We start from the raw sequence: 16,879 nt of genomic DNA, 5'->3' as shown, positions 1-16,879 counted from the left end.
AGAAGGCGCTCATTACTCAACTCGACCGCTTGATTTGGCGCAAGGAAGACATCTGATCTATGTGTATTGCGATATATTGGAGAGCCGAGTGGTCGGCGATGCGCATGCCCCTCTATTGGCCATCGTCGGAAGTGATTCGGTGCACTTTACAAAAATAATTCATCGCCAATACGCTAAACTTCGATTTCTCAGGGTACAAAGAAAGGTATTTGATTCTATTACAATTGATATCCGAGACTCAACCGGAAAACCAGTGCCATTTGAAAGTGGGAGCGTTGTGGTGAACTTGACTTTGCGTGCAATAAAATCATGAACGGTGTTTGTGCAACAGCTTGTCCTTATCAAACCTACTATTTGAATCAGGCGGGTAACGGCCACCCCGTGTTTCACGGAGCTTCCTATCAACGCGGGCACGGATTGGGGAATTTGTTTGCGGGTTTGGCTAAAAGCGTGGTGCCTCTGTTAAAGAGTGGCGCTAAAACCGTTGGAAAACAGCTGCTCAGGTCGGGTGTCGAATTCGCGGGCGATTTAATTTCTGGCGTCAATCCGAAAAAAGCAGTCATTCAAAGAAGTAAAGAAGCCGGAAAAAATGTTTTCGGCTTGGTGGCCGATGCTCTTCAAAAACCACCGAGACAACGCAATAAAAAACGTAAACGCGCGCCTTCCAAAGCCAGTCGCAAAAAGGCAAAGCGGACGAAAGGACGTGACATTTTTAGTGGATGAGAATGACCTGTCACCCCAAGTCAGCAGAATGTGTTAAAAGCGAGTTGGATTTGTTTATGATTCCTCCGACAGATACAACCTGTACTGAAGGTTACTTTAGCGAATACTTACCCATCAGCACCATAGGAGAAGCATCTCCGATAGAATTCCACATTTCACCTACAACCGATGAGTACATAGACTTGTTTCACACCCATTTTCAAATCCGCGCCAAAGTCCTCAACGCGGATGGATCTGCTTTGGCGAATGACGCGGAAGTGTCGGTTGTCAACAATTTTGCGCATAGTCTGTTTAGTCAAGTGGATTTATCAGTCAACGATAAATTGGTTACCTCTGCAACAAACACTTACAGCTATAGGGCGTACATTGAGACTCTGATGTCATTTGGCCCGGCAGCGAAACAATCTTACCTAACAAGCGGTTTGTATTACAAAGATACAGCGGGAAAATTCGATACTATGTCAGGGGCAAACGGCGGATATGCCAAACGCAAAGCCTTTATCGCCGAAAGCAAAACAGTAGATCTTTACGCGAAACCGCATCTTGACTTGTGTAACCAAGACCGTTATGTTTTGAACGGGGTTGGTTTGAAATTTCGTTTTCTACGCAATTCGGATGAATTTGCTTTGATGTGCGCCGATGACGCAAACTACAAAATTCGCGTGGAAAATATGTCATTGTTCATCCGAAAAGTGAAAATCAGCCCTGCCGTTCAAATAGCACACGCGAAAGCGCTACTCAAATCCAACGCCTTGTATCCGATACGACGAACCGATGTGAAAATTCTAAGCATTGGAGCGGGAAACATGGATTTAAATCAACAGAATCTATTTCTGGGACAGGCTCCTAAAAGGGTTGTTGTTGGACTCGTAGAAAACAGCGCTTACAATGGAACGAGATCCAAAAATCCATTCAATTTTAAAAATTTCAAAGTGAATTTCATGGCCCTCCACATCGGAGCAAAAACTGTTCCTTCGAAAGTCCTAAAGCCTAATTTTGACGAAGATCTGTTCATGCGTTGTTACACCTCCATGTATACGGCCACTGGCAAGTTCTTTGAAGATCTCGGCAACAACATATCTCGCAAGGATTACAAAAACGGTTTCGCGCTTTTTTCTTTCAATCTTTCGCCAGACTTAAATTCAGGAAGTCATTTTGGTTTAAAGCAGAAGGGGAACATACGCTTGCAATTGCAATTCGCATCGCCGCTGACAGCAACGGTGAACGTCATCGTTTATGCAGAGTTTGATAATATTTTGGAATTGAACAAAGACAGAACAGTGCTGTTTGACTACTCCGCCTGAATGGATTCTCTCACCATAAAACGCATTTTAAACGAAGATAAAAAAGCCAGACGCATCTTCCGCGGAGTGTATCCGAAAGATCAAATAAACGGCATCGAGGTTCATGCACCGGCCGCGTACGTTTTTAATACCGATGACCACGATGAACCCGGAACTCACTGGTGTGCTGCTTATTTCGACGACAGCGGCAAGGGTTACTATTTTGACAGCTACGGATTAATGATTTTTCCCGAATTTTACAACTTTATGTCCGACAACGCCACTCAGTGGACGTTCAATAATATCCAACTCCAAAGCTTTCAATCCTCGGTTTGTGGACATTATGTAATTCTGTTTGTATTCGCTGTATCACGAAACATCTCAATGGAAGACTTTGTAAACTCTTTTTCGTCCAATTATATAGCAAATGACTTGGTTGTACAAACGTTATTCGATGAATAAATTCTCCCCGAAGCGCTTGGCAATTGACTGCGTCAAAACCGTCTTTGCAATATTACGTCAGAAAACAGGTCTGCAGGCGCGAATTAATTGGCTTCGCCAAGCCCTTTGATGGGCCTGGTAAACACGATTGCCTAGCGTACAATTGTTCCCATCCAATTGCCCTCAATAGCAATGCAATTCAGGAAACAATTTCCGCAAGCGAGGCCAGCTCACCACAAACGTAAAGATGATGCTATCTTGCAGTTTTTACCGTTTAGGATTATATCAATCTGGGCAACAAACTACCTAATACATACCAAACAGTTAGGGTTATCATCCATAGGATTACATTCATTACCCTCTAAAGGGTTATAGTTAGAATTATTAGCATCTCAAATTAACGTCTAAACTTAGGGTTATTACCGTCTAAACCTAGGGTTAGGGTTAGGGTTATAGTTGGGGTTAGGGTTAGGGTTAGGGTTAGGGTTAGGGTTAGGGTCTAAACTCAGGGTTATTACCGTCTAAACCTAGGGTTAGGGTTATAGTTGGGGTTAGCGTCTAAACTAAGGGTCTAAACTTAGGGTTATTACCGTCTAAACCTAGGGTTAGGGTTATAGTTGGGGTTAGCGTCTAAACTAAGGGTCTAAACTTAGGGTCTAAACTTAAGGTCTAAACTTAGGGTTAACGTCTAACCGTCTATAGGGTTAGACCGGAAGTAATACCGGAAGTAATTGAGCATACTTGGAGGGTCAAAGCCACAATATATACTACTATTGTCGGCTTAGTAATAGTTCTGGGGCAATTTGGTATTACGTTTTGCAAGATATACACTTTTATCAAAGAGTTTTTGCATTTTTCAGGAAATACTCTGTTCTGATTATTCATAATGAAGCTGGTTCTGGCTTTGATTACTCTTTACATTTTGCTCATTGGATTCGGAGTTTTGACCCCTCCGTGGCCTTTTGATGCGGACCCAGGCACACCCATGTACGGCACCAGTAGTTATTATGATATACGATGCCCTTCAGAGTTAAAATGGATAGAGCCAAGATGGCCTAGAGCAACAAGTTTGATTCAGCCAATGGACCCTACTGGTTCAGATAGCTGTTTTCCTGTAAAGCCTTGGAAAGTTTCCGTCATTACATACGAAACGTGACAAGTTAAAGTGGTACTGATAATCGGACGATTTAAATTTGTACTTTTGTTTTCACTGACATATTCTTGCTTGCTATCTGTTTGTGTTACTCTCGTTGATCAGTGTGCGTAACATTTGCATGATGTTTCTGTATTACATAAAACATTGGGACAGTTCCACACTTTTGTATTCACTAATTTTGTTAATCTATTAATGGTGCAACTATTGCTAATGCCTGTAAAATAAAACAACAATGTCCGCTTTTATTGATCAGTGTGAAGATCATCAGTTTATCAATCTCAATAAAAAATTAATCCTAAATAAAACCTTAAAAAATACCTAATCTAAAAAAACTAATTCAAAACACGTTGGTCTGTTTCAATACAGGGCGATATTTCATTACCAACACAATAAACACATGACATTATCGCTTCTGTAATTCGATGCAAAGCTTTGTTTTGGAACACAAAGCCCGCTGCGGTAGGTAGTGTAAGGTAAAACAAAAATGTTTTGGATGAGTGAAGAAAAACAAAGGTTGCGCAACTTTCACGGTTGCATCAGATTGGAACACCATGACTCGACAAGGAAATCTTAGTGTTGCACGTCACATCACTGTATGCAGCTTTTTTCAAGAGAAGGCCTAAACACAAGATTAGATGTAACTTACTTGACCAAGCAAGGAACAGCAACAAATAAGATTGTACAATTTTTGTAAGAAATATAAATAGGTTGTATTTGAACAAAAATGCATTTGTTATTGTCGTGAAGGAAAACTACAAATAACTTTTAAGCGGCATTTAACAGGTAAAATATAGGTCAAGTAAGAGATACGCAACTTAAGTTCTGCTTTAGACTATGATTTTAAAGAGTTTAAATTGACTTCAGTAAGATAGTAAGGAAACGACTTTAACAAATATTTTTGTTATGTGATCTTTTCAGTAGCAAAAAAGGTTGTTTGCAATGGTTCTCAGTGTACTCAGGGAGCTTGTCCCACTGGCCACAGAGTGTACTGTCGAATCAAAAATCCCAATTAGGTTTTTCACGTGTATTTTAATTGGGTCAATTGACTTGATTTATTTTCTTTATTAAAAGGTTTTCGTAAACTATGTTACGTTATGACAAACCCCTCATACAGTTTCTTTGAAATTAAACGTAATCAACTTTTCGCAGTTGAAATTCACTTCAGCCATTTTCCGATATTCAGATATTAAGTGGTTCGTGGGACATAGATTGGAAATAAAACCCTTTCTACCGTACCTGAAACAGTCGGCACAACAAGTACAAACAATGTCAGCAAATTGGAACCGCCAAAGGTAGAAAGTGATTGTTTACTATTCAATTGTAGTCAGGCGTTTAATGCAGAAAACTTCTTTGCAGAGAACTACAGACGAACAATGCAATAATAAATCTGACCGTTTCTGTCATTTTCATACTGGGAATTATTTTAAATGGACAATTAACATCTACGGTCACGGCACAAGGTTTTATATATATATATATGTAGCTTGACCCAACGCTTGTCTCATAAAGTCCATTGTACATGTGTGTTATGATGTCAAAAACAGGGGAAAAATCACAAAAAGTAATAGTTCTTGGCCCAATTTGGGTGTGATAAACAGTTTGCACTTGTATGCAGGATTGTAAAAACGATTTAGAAACTTAAAAATATTTTTCTGTTTGTTAATGATATACTAAACATATTTGGCTCCATGGACCCTCAGCAACCATCTCAGAGCCAATTGGATACCGCTGGACTAAACTGATTTATGTGTGTATTTGCAGTCACACGTCAATGTGACAGTAAAAACTCGTAAGTTTGGAGGCAGTCTGTATCACACCAATATTAGTTTTCTTACTGTTTTGTCCCTTTTATAAGTCAAGAAAAACACACTCGCGATTGCGCCACAAATCAACAAGAATCAAACCGGTGCTCTGGATTACCTTATGTCTGTAATTTAGACCGACTGTTAGTTTTTACCTTTCTTGTTTTACCAAAATACATGATTTTGTTTACAATTTAGGTTTTGATAGAAAAGGAACTTCCACTGACCCCACACACCAAAATTCACCGGATCCAAATGTAAGAAACAAATACCGTGATCCAAATGGGAAAAATGAATTTCAAATATCAGACCCTACTGTAGTAGTAACCGGTAAGCGATGTGGATTTTATATTTTCATTTGTGTAAAGCTGATCGACTGTTGTTATTATATGAAGGTCCGTTTACATCTGGCACACTGGAAAATTGGGAGGAAAGCAACCAGGAAAAACTAAGTACATTCAAGATTTGTTTTCCCATTGAAATAAAGTGGAAAGGCAGATTTCCAGCCGGCAATTTTTATATTTAAAAGTTTAAAGTTAACAGCCATATACTAATACAAATCCACCGTCAAGAGCGCAATTCGCTTAGATTTAAATATAACTCCGACGTTACTAAATCTGCATGATTTAAAAACCGTGGTTTTCTGCTCGGCAGCTTAACGTGATTAAATGTTAGTCCTTTTCTCGTTATGGAATCTGTGGGTACGACACGACTGTAACCTTTTCTGATTTAAATATTTGTAACTTCTATGTGTTTGTGAGAAGAAAGGGAAAATAATATAACCAGATTTGCTACAGCCGAAGTAATTCATATTATATTTTACCAGATCTAATACGAAACGACGTGACAATGTATCAGCATCGGCCCAGATATTCTGGTACAAATCGTCAAGTACCCCGAGGTGGTAAGCTTTGCAATATATATTACCTTTTGTCTTTGCGACCCATTTAGGAATTCTGATACAACGCAATACCCGTTCACGCAATTTTCCAAAATAATAGAAACGACCAGACTGATTTATGTGTTTATTTGCCGTTAAAAGTCAGTGTGAAAGTTAAATTAAAAACTCGTAAGTTTGAAGAAAGGTCGTATCACACCACTATTGACCGTTTCGTCCATTTTATCAGTCAAGAAAAAAGAAAGAAAATAAATGGCCCATGGAGCTAAAGATATTCAGTAAAATTCTTTGTTGAGTTGTTTGTAAAACAGACCAGATGTTAGGGTCACCGTGACCTTTCTTGTTTTACCAAAATACGTGAATTTGAAAATTTCAGATCCTACTTTTGTAGTAAGCGGTAAGCGAAGTGGCTTTTATATTTTCTTTCGTGTGAAGCTGATCAACTGTTGTTACTATTCGTAGATTCCTTTTCCCGAATGGAAATTTTGGGAGGAAAGCTACCCGAAAAACCTAAGTACATTGAGGATTTGTTTACCTATTGAAATACAGCAGAGAGGCAGATTTCAATTCGGCAACTGTTTAGTCGGAAGTGTAAAAATAACAGTCCTATACTAACCGCCAAGTACAAATCCATCGCCAAGAGCGCAATTGCTGGCTTAGCATTCAAAAATGACTCCGGCGCCATTTTAAACTAAAAACAATAAACAAAAGTAATGCCAAGTTCTAGGATTTGTTGGATAATTCCAAAACAAAACCTTTACTACACAATTATTATCTAAACACAGACTGATGTTTTTTGGCGATGGGCGATGTTGAAACCGAAACTCGGGAAAACAGTGTATTCAGCCGAAATGTTCCCCCGACCCAAAATTGGTTTAAACTTAATAAATTCTAAACCGAGGAATTAATCTTCACAGTTTTGCCTTACTTTTGTTGAATCATTGGGTTTATATTTTTTTTAGCTTTGACTTTAGACATTTTCAATACCAAAGTGCCAGAGACACAAATCACAAAATATATTCCACTCCGGATCCTTCTTTTCCCTTTTCTGGTTTTATTAATCAAGAACACAACCCAGGTATTAAGAGTTAATTTTTTCTTTATTATACTTGTGTTAATTTGACATGTGACTGATCGTTTAGCTTTTCTCGTCTTGTCCAATTGTGTGTTTTTACTTTAGATTTCTCCGACATGTCGACTTCCAGCAATCTAGCACCTGTAAAACCACAAAGCGTGTTTCAGGAGAATCGTCCTTCTTCTGTTACTTCTCCAGAGCCAAATAAAAAATTTTGACCTTAGTCCGGCAAGTGTTGGGTTTTCATTGTCTTGTTTGTGTGTACTGTTACTATTATACATATACGTTTTTCAAGTAATTTAATTAAATTTATTAAAAATGTAATTAATTAATTGGTAAAAATAAAGGTAATTTAACTTAAAAGAACTCGATAATATAACCTCGATACGTTTGAACAAGAAATCCTCTTTCCAATAGAATGTACAAGAAACCCGTGGCTGTGAAAGCACTGTGGACTATAGGCTATAGCCTGCTATAGCATTATTTATACTTTTCACTGCAAATGCAATCAGCGAGCTAATTGTCTGTGACTTGTTATAAGTTATAAATGTTACTGTATATTTGTACACAAAGCTTTATTAGTGTTCGAGCTCCAACAACTTTATATGTACAGCAGTGCTTACCCTGTACCACTTGTTGTTTTTCATGTGAAAGCAAACACGATCGTTTTGAAACAAAAAAATGCTACGCAATTATACTCGGCTGATAGTTTCTGGATTTGTCGTTAATTTTTGTTGTGAGATTAAATTTAATTCTACATATAAGACTAAATCAATAACAAAATAAATAGAAACATAAAGATTCTGAACACACATAACATCAAACCGCATATTATAAGTGAGGGTATCAGGTCCTTTTGTCCTATTTTACCTTCGCAGCGTTTATTTTTTAAAGTTGTTTTAATGCAAGTGTTTTTCCTTGATCTTTTTAACTGCTTTTTTGAGTGTTTAAATATACGTTGATCTGATGCCATTTTGTGATTTTAAATTTTTATTTGCGATATTTTATTGCGAAACACCAACAAATGAACTGGTTGTGTAAAATGCATCACTTTAAATAGATTGTTCTGGTTAGATGCTAATCTTTTCTCTATCGGTGGCTAAAATTAAAAACAATCGCGCTAAAGCTGGTTTCAAAATCAGGGTTACAAACAAAAAGTTATTTTGTCACAACATAATGGAAAAGGGAATTAACACAAAAATTTGGTATGACTAATTATTGTAATATTTTTATCAAAGTGATAAATTCTATACACAAGTTTAGGGCAAGTTAACTTGAATGGTTTTGGACATTAACAAGTATTGCACTACTTACTCTCTTTGGTGGGCAGCGTGTTTTTTTCTTTAGTTTCAGTGTCATTTAGTTTTGTCATGTCGAATTGTTTCAAAGCATCCATGCACAATTTTCGTTTTTTTCGAGTTTTCGTCTGAAAAAGGTGTAAAAAAAACTTGATTTCACTTGTTGTATTAAAACATTTACCCCCTTTAAAAACGGCAAAAGCAAATATTTTTGAAAGACTTTCACAGTTAAGATACAGCATTCTCAATTTAGGTTTTTATCCTGTTGCAAACAAACTTAATGTGAAATTAATAAATGTTTATTCATTAGTTATTTTTTCAGCCACCAACCTTGATTTTGTGGATCCATTTTAACAGTTTTGTATCAAACCAATATTAGGTCTAATTTAAATATCACAAGAAATTTGTTAAATTTCTGCAACAATAAAAAGTGGGTGACTGTTATTGTTTGGACAAAAAAAGCGACTTTGCGAGACAAAGTACCTTATTCAACAAAAGAAACGCTTTTAAAACTTATATTACACTTGCCCATAACAATAAAGCAACAACACAATTAAAAGGCCCTATACCCGCAGCACCTTTAACCTGAATAATCCTTTTTTTTCTTTATTGTACTGTAAATTGGATATCAACCACTTGCGTCAGGAACAAAGAGGGCCGCGTATTTGTACGTGGACGTTTAAAATAAGGTCTCACGTTGCACAAAACCACAACAAGACGATACGATACTGTTTTTCAGAACAAAAGTAAAGATCAGATTAAGCTTTTGTAAAAATGGCAAACTATGTTTCTCGACATGTATTTGGGTTTAGTTCTGTCGGTTTATGAGTCATCTAACTTTTAAATAACTTTTCTGATCATAAATTAAGTAGAAATAGATTAATTATACACCTTGTCTTGGAGTACCTAATGCCCCGCTATTTTCAGTTTTTAACTACAATGAGCTTAAAATTATACAAAAACTACAAAAATTATAGACTGGTGCCTGTTGACTGACTATAGCAGGGTAGCGAGCGAAATGAAAGCCAGCAATCTGATACTGATATTACTGTTGTTGTGTTACATTGCATTTCTGTAGTGTCCTCTCCTAATAGTACGGCCAAAATTTTAAAAGTACTGTATTGTAATATCTTTTACAATTATTATCATATATTTTTCACATACGCAGAAGATTTTTCTTCATATGTGTTTTATCGTTGATCCTTATGCATTTTTGGAGTGTTTAAATATGTTCAACCGACGCAAAGAACAAAATTTGACATCTTGTGCTTTCAAGGTTTTCTCAGCGAATTTTTATTGTGAAACATCAAAACGAAAACGATTCCGGTTATATTTATTAAATTACACAATAAATAAACTGGTTATGTAAAATGCATCACTGCAATAGATTCTTCTTGTTAGCTGCTGGACTTTTCTTGATCAATAGCTAAAAATGCAAATAAAAATCTCGTTACAATTGGTTTCAAAAATCAAAGTTACAAACAAAATGTTATTTTGTCACAACATATTGGAAAAGGGAATTTACACAAAAATTTGGTGTGACTAATCATTGGGATATTTTTTATCAAAGTGATAAATTGTATGCACAGTTTTAGGACAAGTTTATTTGCATGGTTTTTGACCTTGCTATACTTACTCTCTTTGGTAGGCAGCGTGTTTTTTTCTTCAGTTTCAGTGTGATTTAGTTTTGTCTTGTCAAATTGTTTCACCGCTTCTATGCTCAATTTTCGTGGGTTTTCGCCTAAAAAGGTGAAAGCAAACTTAGTTTGACTTGTCGTATAAAAACAATTTAACCCCATTTATAAAATACGAGGTATGCGGATGTTTTCAAAGCACTTCACAGTTGGGACACATAATTCCTAATTTAATCTTGACATTTCATTTTTGTCTGCGAATAATCTTGATGTAAAATAATAAATATTAAATCATTCGTTATTCTTTCAGCCACCTACCTTGTTTTTGTGGATCCATTTTAACAGTTTTTGTATCAAACCAATAAAAGGTCTAATGAAAAAATCACAAGAATTTTAATAAATTCCTGCAACAACAAAATTTAGTGACTAATCGTTCGGATCTAATGACAAACCAAGCAACATTGCGTGCGTAGGTCAAGTATCTTAGTTAACAAAAAGAAAAGTATTGAACCTTATATTACACTTGTCCATAACAATAAAGCAACAACACAATTAAAATGTAAACCTGCAGCACTTTCAACCTCAACGATCTTTTCTGTAGGCTACTGTACTTAAAATTCTTGTGTTTGTAACATTAAAACTTTACGCAGCTATTTCGGCGATTAATAATTATTCTGGCGAAAAACATTCAGTAAAAGAAATACCCTTAACCTAGCCAATTTTTTTCGGTTGTTACTTCTGAAAGTTGCGCTGTTTTACAGAACTAACACAATATAGCTTAGCACACAACATTTATATCAGTAATTCGTTTATCATGTTGACGTAAAATGACAGTTTTTGTGTAACCGGATTCACTTCATTTTCATCACAATACGCGCTTCCGTTTGCGTGTTCTGCATTTATTCTCATAAGATCGAGAAACAAAGATAAGCAGGAAAGATGTATGTTTGTTGTCACAGAAATAGGTCACATCATTTGTGCAACTTCAGCAAACCGGCAGAACCCCATGTTAAATACGCGCATAAGCCATTCACAAGCTATTGCAATCCAGGTTAAAACACTCAGTATTCAGCAAATGTTTACAAAGAAAATCAATTTATCTGATTTTCAAATACATTTAGGGGTGATTGTCGTACCCGACGTTCAGCTGGTACCCTGGTGGTCGTGCAATGATAAAAGTAATAAATCGAACGCACTATGGTTTGGTGTAACAACTGCGTGTCGACCCTTTGCAACCTTTTTGACCCCATTTAGCATTTTGCCCCACATTTGATGATGCGAGCAGATGGAAATACGCGGTAAGTTAGTCAAAAGTTGGTGGCGTCATAACAAAAAGAAACAATGCCGTTGTGTAGAAATGTGGTTCGTCATGCTTTGTCAGCAGAAAACCTGCATGACACCTCGATTTAATATCAACTGCTTACGTCAATAACGAAGTGGGTCGCGTATTTATGCGTGAATGTTTAAAGTTAGATCTCATTCGGCGCAGAACCGCAGCCGGTATAGGAACGTTTTTTCGCATCAGAAGGAAAATCAGATTAAACTAATGCAAACATGACGAACTATGTTCCACTACATGCATCGGGTTTCAGTTCGGCTGGTTTATTAAATGTTGCGCCATCATACTTGCATTGCTGGTTGGACAAAGGAATACAAAAACTATATCATACTACAAGTGTGTTTACCATGTTTATGGCCCAACGTGTTTTAAGCGTGGCCTCGCTGGTACCTTCCAGAACAATTTAAGCGTCACCAAATATCACATTTTACATCAGCAACATTTTTGCAGAAAGTCAAACATTCGTGGCGCAGTTAAAACCGAACAGTCGAATCTTGTCTAAAACGGTAAACGGATCTCTAATTAAATCATCAAAAGACAAACATGAGACTAAGCTTATTGAGCGAGAAAAAACAAACAAACTAACAAGTCAGTTTGATTCCAATTTAGAATTTGATTCCAATCAAAGTCTTAAACCGGGCTAACTGAACAAAAAAAACATAGCAAAACTTGGCCTTGATATCTAAATGTCACGCAACAGCCAGATTAGGAGGGATTTACAATCTTTGCAGGTGGAAAGAAAACAGTAGCGGACGAAACTAAAAGGAGATGGTTGCAATTGAGAGGTAGAGATATACACATAAGAACTCACAACAGACAAAGTTTGCTCAATGCCGATAGATAGCGTAAAGAGCACAGTTATTTAAATTATTCTTGTTAATTTATTATTATAAAACATCACCCTACACGTTATCCCACTAACCGTTAGCATTTTCACACAATTCGCTTTTAAATATTCGCGAATGCTCTTTGTGCCTTCAACTTTTTCTAATGTGAGTTCTTACGTTGGTAGAATTTTCAAATTAAATGGCCAAGGTCCAAAACATACTTTCTTCCCCGAACGGACATCACAAACTGATTTTGGCATTTTCTATTCATTCAAATCTAAAACCAATCAAAGATGTGATCAAATGTGAGACTGCTTGCGCTTGGCCTAGTTTTGTAAAAGTCATGCACCAACAAGGTTGTTTAAACCGGCTGCACAGAGCAACCTTTTTGCGTCGAAACTCAAAAGGAAAACGTTATGTATTGTAGGCTAGAGGACGAAACTACATAAGTTCGTGCACGATGGATGCACTTGTGTCACAGCGAACTACTTCAGGTACGCTAATTGAAATAGGTCAGAACCATGTTTTTTTGTCCTGGCACAAACCGACTTTGAGCAGTACAAGGAATCAGAAAAGGGAAAACAGAATAAAAAAGGCTACAATAAGCCGGCCGTTGGTACACTTTTGGCCATCAGCCAGTTGTTAACCTCAAGCAACCGTAATATTGTATCCGGCGCGAGTTTAAATTAGTAACAGGCACAACAAGCAATTGAACACATCAGTCTGCATGGCAACTTGTGCAAACATGTACAGTAGCCTTTAGAAATGCCAGACATGTGTAAGCTTGAACGTACTTGGTGTGGAACCTAGTTGTTGTCTCTTGCTTTTATTAATTTTCATCAGAGAGGAAGTATTTAGATGATAGTATTGTTTAATTGATTTAATTCTCATGTTATGCGTGTAACAACTTTGGAAAGCAAAATATAGATTCCGATCCCATAGTAGTTATAATAGCAGGAGTTTTATTCTAAAACATAGGTACATAACTATTCCATTTCTATTTAATTTAGGACCAGAAAAGTCATTTAAGACCAAAGTTAGATGACAATTAACGCTTTAATTACTTTTATACAGCCGTGTCAAATAGAAGTTTTGGTTGTTGTCTTGTGAGCCTGCTGTCCAAAGTACTTAAAACTATCCTGGTGCCTCGCGAGTGACTAGCAGGGTGGCGAGCGAAACGAAAGCCAGAAACCTGATATTACTGTTGTTGTGTTGCAATGCTGTGGTGACCTCTTTTTCTTGACGCCCTGGCACGTATTATTATTACCTGATGGTTAATCCAGCAATACTTGTTTGTGCGTTTGAAATCAAAGCGGCAAAATTAAGCTTCACTTTTTCGGTTTGCCGTAATTTACAAACCTCGTAACTTCAGATCGGGGCCGTGTGCACGTGGTAACACAGGCAGGGCAGGATTATAAGAGGGGAAGGGGGTTGCAAAAGTACCCCCATATGTTTTAGGCATAAAAGTACGATTGGGCGACCGAAATTTTTAAAGCACTATAATGTAATGTCTTTCACAATTACAATCATACATTTTTCACAGGATTTTTCTTTGTGTATTATGGATAAACTTGATTACTCAGTACGCAAGGCTAAAAAGGAGGATTGTTCCAATATTTTGTCATTAATCCATGAACTGGCGGCTGTTGAAGGATTTGCTGATAAATGTCACATGACTTTGGAGTTATTAGAAAGAGACGGCTTTGAGAAGAACCCGCCATATTATCATGCAATAATAGCAGAAACTAGTGATGGTGATATAATTGGTAATGCATTGTACGTTTACCACTATTATTCATGGGAAGGCCGCATTTTGCATTTAGAAGATATTTGTGTCAGGGAGCAATTCAAGGGCAAAGGCGTTGGAATGGCTTTAATGAAGGCGGTAAGCAAAGCAGCATTTGAAAATGATTGCAGTATGATGAGATTATCATGCATGAACACGAACCCTGCCATGGAGTTTTACAAGAAATATGACGCAATTGATTTGACGGTGACAGAAAAACGGCATATGCTGAAGTTTACTAAAGAGGCAATGCTGAAGCACTTTTCTTAGCCACAAAAAACGCAGAAAACTGCATTTTCCATTAATACAACAACTCACCTGTAGACAATTATATATGGTCTGGTGCTTGTTAATTTATTAAAAACAAATTCGTAACTTGTAACTAATGCTAAAATAAAAGCTGTTTCAATATGCGATTTTATATGCCTTTGTGTTTTTCTTCCTGTATTCTATCGTATTTTTCAATTGGTGCTGGAACTAAAAAAATGATTCAAAGAATCAATACGCAAAAACCAAAAAAAATGCTGTCATTGCTATTAAACTTTCTACGTTGATACTGTTTGTACTGCAGTTTATGATCAATGCAGCATGTTCAATTACTGTCGTTTGCAAACAAACTGGTATATAAGTAGACTTTGGGGCAATATTAACGTAAATGTGGTAGCGTAGACCAGGGGTCGGCAACCTTTTTTTGCAATGCGGACCGTTTTTGAAACTGAAATTATATCGCGTACCGGCCTTAAAAAATACAAAGATTTTGAAATAAAAACGCATAAATTAGTTTATAATGGGCAAATAGTTTCAAAGCATCTGGCCTGAAAACGTATACAGCCCGGTAACATACTACTCGCGGACCTGTACCGGAGCGCGGACCGGCGGTTGCCGACCACTAGACTTTGACGAACGTTGCATTCTTTAAAAAAAAAATTTCTGCTTTGAGTTGGAGCCCGTGTGGTTGCACGCTTTAGTTACGTCACAAAAAGTGACGTCATAATTTACGTCCGCCACCTTGCATTTTTGTAAAACTCGGCGCCTATGGTTCCGACAGAGGATGGTATAAGCACTGTGATTAGTGCAATTATTTTTTAAGACGTGTAGACTGTGGAAATTATAACATACAAAGCAATGGCTGAACTAAAATACACCGTGCGCAAAGCTAAAAAATGCGATTGCCCGGAAATACAGAATATGACAATGGAGCTGGCCGAAACCGAAAACATGGCGGACCAAAACAACATGACTGTGCAAGTTCTTGAAAGAGATGGATTTGAAAAAGATCCGCCGTATTATTACGCGTTTGTTGCAGAAAAAGACGATGGGACGTTACTCGGCTACGCTGTGTACGTCTATCAGTATTCAACATGGAACGGCCGAATCATGTACCTTGAAGATATCTGTGTAAAAGAGGCATACAGAAATCAGAAAGTCGGTTTTGACTTATTGAAAGCCGTCAACAAGGTTGCCTTGGAAACCGGTTGTTGCCAAATGCGTTTTGTTACCTTGAAGACAAACCCTGCTATGAGTTTTTACAAGAGGAATGGTGCTGTTGACCTGACTGAACTGGAAGACTGGCATGTGCTTAGATTTAATTTAGATGTTATGAAAAGTAACCTTTAATAAACTATATAATGCTACTCTGGTAAGGTCCCTGAATATGAAAGGCAGTCATTTGCTTGAAAAACGTAAAACATATTTACAATTACAAATATTGTATGAAAACAATTTTTAGTTTGTGGTTAAAGAGAGTGTGCTTCTGTCAAAATATGTCAAATAACATTCATTGTTGTGAGTTTGAAACTTGTAACTGCATTCTGATTCAACTAAAACCATTCTGAAAAGCAATAATTTCTGTGCACCATTTCTGGAAATGCAAAAACACATGCAATAACTTCTGTGCAATTTACAAACGCAGCGTCCTAATGAAGGAAGGAATTAATGTGGAAGCACTCATACAATATTCTGAAGGGATTTCATGAAACCTGCCAACCATGTTCTTAACAGCAACCGTTCATTGGCATATCAGAAAGTAGACCAGCATTTCTTTGCAGTGAAAAAGGCGAAACTACAATTCGCCCAACTTCCTGATTGGCCAAAGGGACGCAACAGGCTGAAATATCTGCAGAAATGTACCGTTTGCCAATTAATAATTTTCATTTATGATCAGAAAAGTATTTCTGTGGTGAGAGACGTGCTTATTTTGCTTGGCGAACATAGCGACACAATTGCACTAAAACAATCACCAAGCCGAAAATGTTGCGCAAAGTCAATTTGAGGTGCAAACAGTGACCGGCACAATTGGTAGACAATGGTTGAACACGCTGTGCTACACCGGATAATGCGTTATGTGATTGGACTCACAAGAAAAATAGGTTGGTGTTGTTTGTGGTCAAACATGCGGGGACTCGTGTGTGCTGGGCTGACTATTGGTTTAGAAATGTTCTCCTGCGTCAGCTGAGCTTCTTGGACTGTGTTATTCTTTACTCGGAAGCTTATTGTTTCTTCTGCTTCTCGTGGTTCGTATCGGTCGTCTGCAGTAGCGAGTAAGTTTATTATTACGACTCTTAACGTTTGCTGCATAGAGTTGACATGATCCACCAAAGATCTATTTAGTCCTTGT

General features: G+C 37.3%; 1 protein-coding gene and 2 pseudogenes across 1 annotated transcript; all 3 read left to right on the top strand.

The window, feature by feature from the left end:
• Nucleotides 1-725: 725 nt before the first annotated feature.
• Nucleotides 726-2,027, top strand: LOC145237696 (uncharacterized protein F54H12.2-like). Its single transcript, XM_080100661.1, has one exon. The coding sequence runs from the start codon at nt 726-728 to the stop codon at nt 2,025-2,027; it is 1,302 nt and encodes a 433-aa protein (XP_079956787.1).
• An 11,996-nt stretch (nt 2,028-14,023) lies between these two features.
• On the top strand, nt 14,024-14,816 carry LOC145239345 (thialysine N-epsilon-acetyltransferase pseudogene; annotated as a pseudogene).
• Nucleotides 14,817-15,368: 552 nt separating this feature from the next.
• Nucleotides 15,369-15,894, top strand: LOC145239346 (thialysine N-epsilon-acetyltransferase pseudogene; annotated as a pseudogene).
• Nucleotides 15,895-16,879: the final 985 nt, after the last annotated feature.

This window comes from Phallusia mammillata, chromosome 7 (genome assembly GCF_965637545.1).
Source record: "Phallusia mammillata chromosome 7, kaPhaMamm4.hap1.1, whole genome shotgun sequence".
Classification (NCBI taxonomy): Eukaryota; Metazoa; Chordata; class Ascidiacea; order Phlebobranchia; family Ascidiidae; genus Phallusia; species Phallusia mammillata.
This window is presented reverse-complemented; position numbering and strand designations above follow the sequence as displayed.

What these genes read in the sequence shown, in the direction of transcription:
- LOC145237696 (XM_080100661.1), top strand. Translation starts at nt 726, where the DNA reads ATGACCTGTCACCCCAAGTCAGCAGAATGTGTTAAAAGCGAGTTGGAT.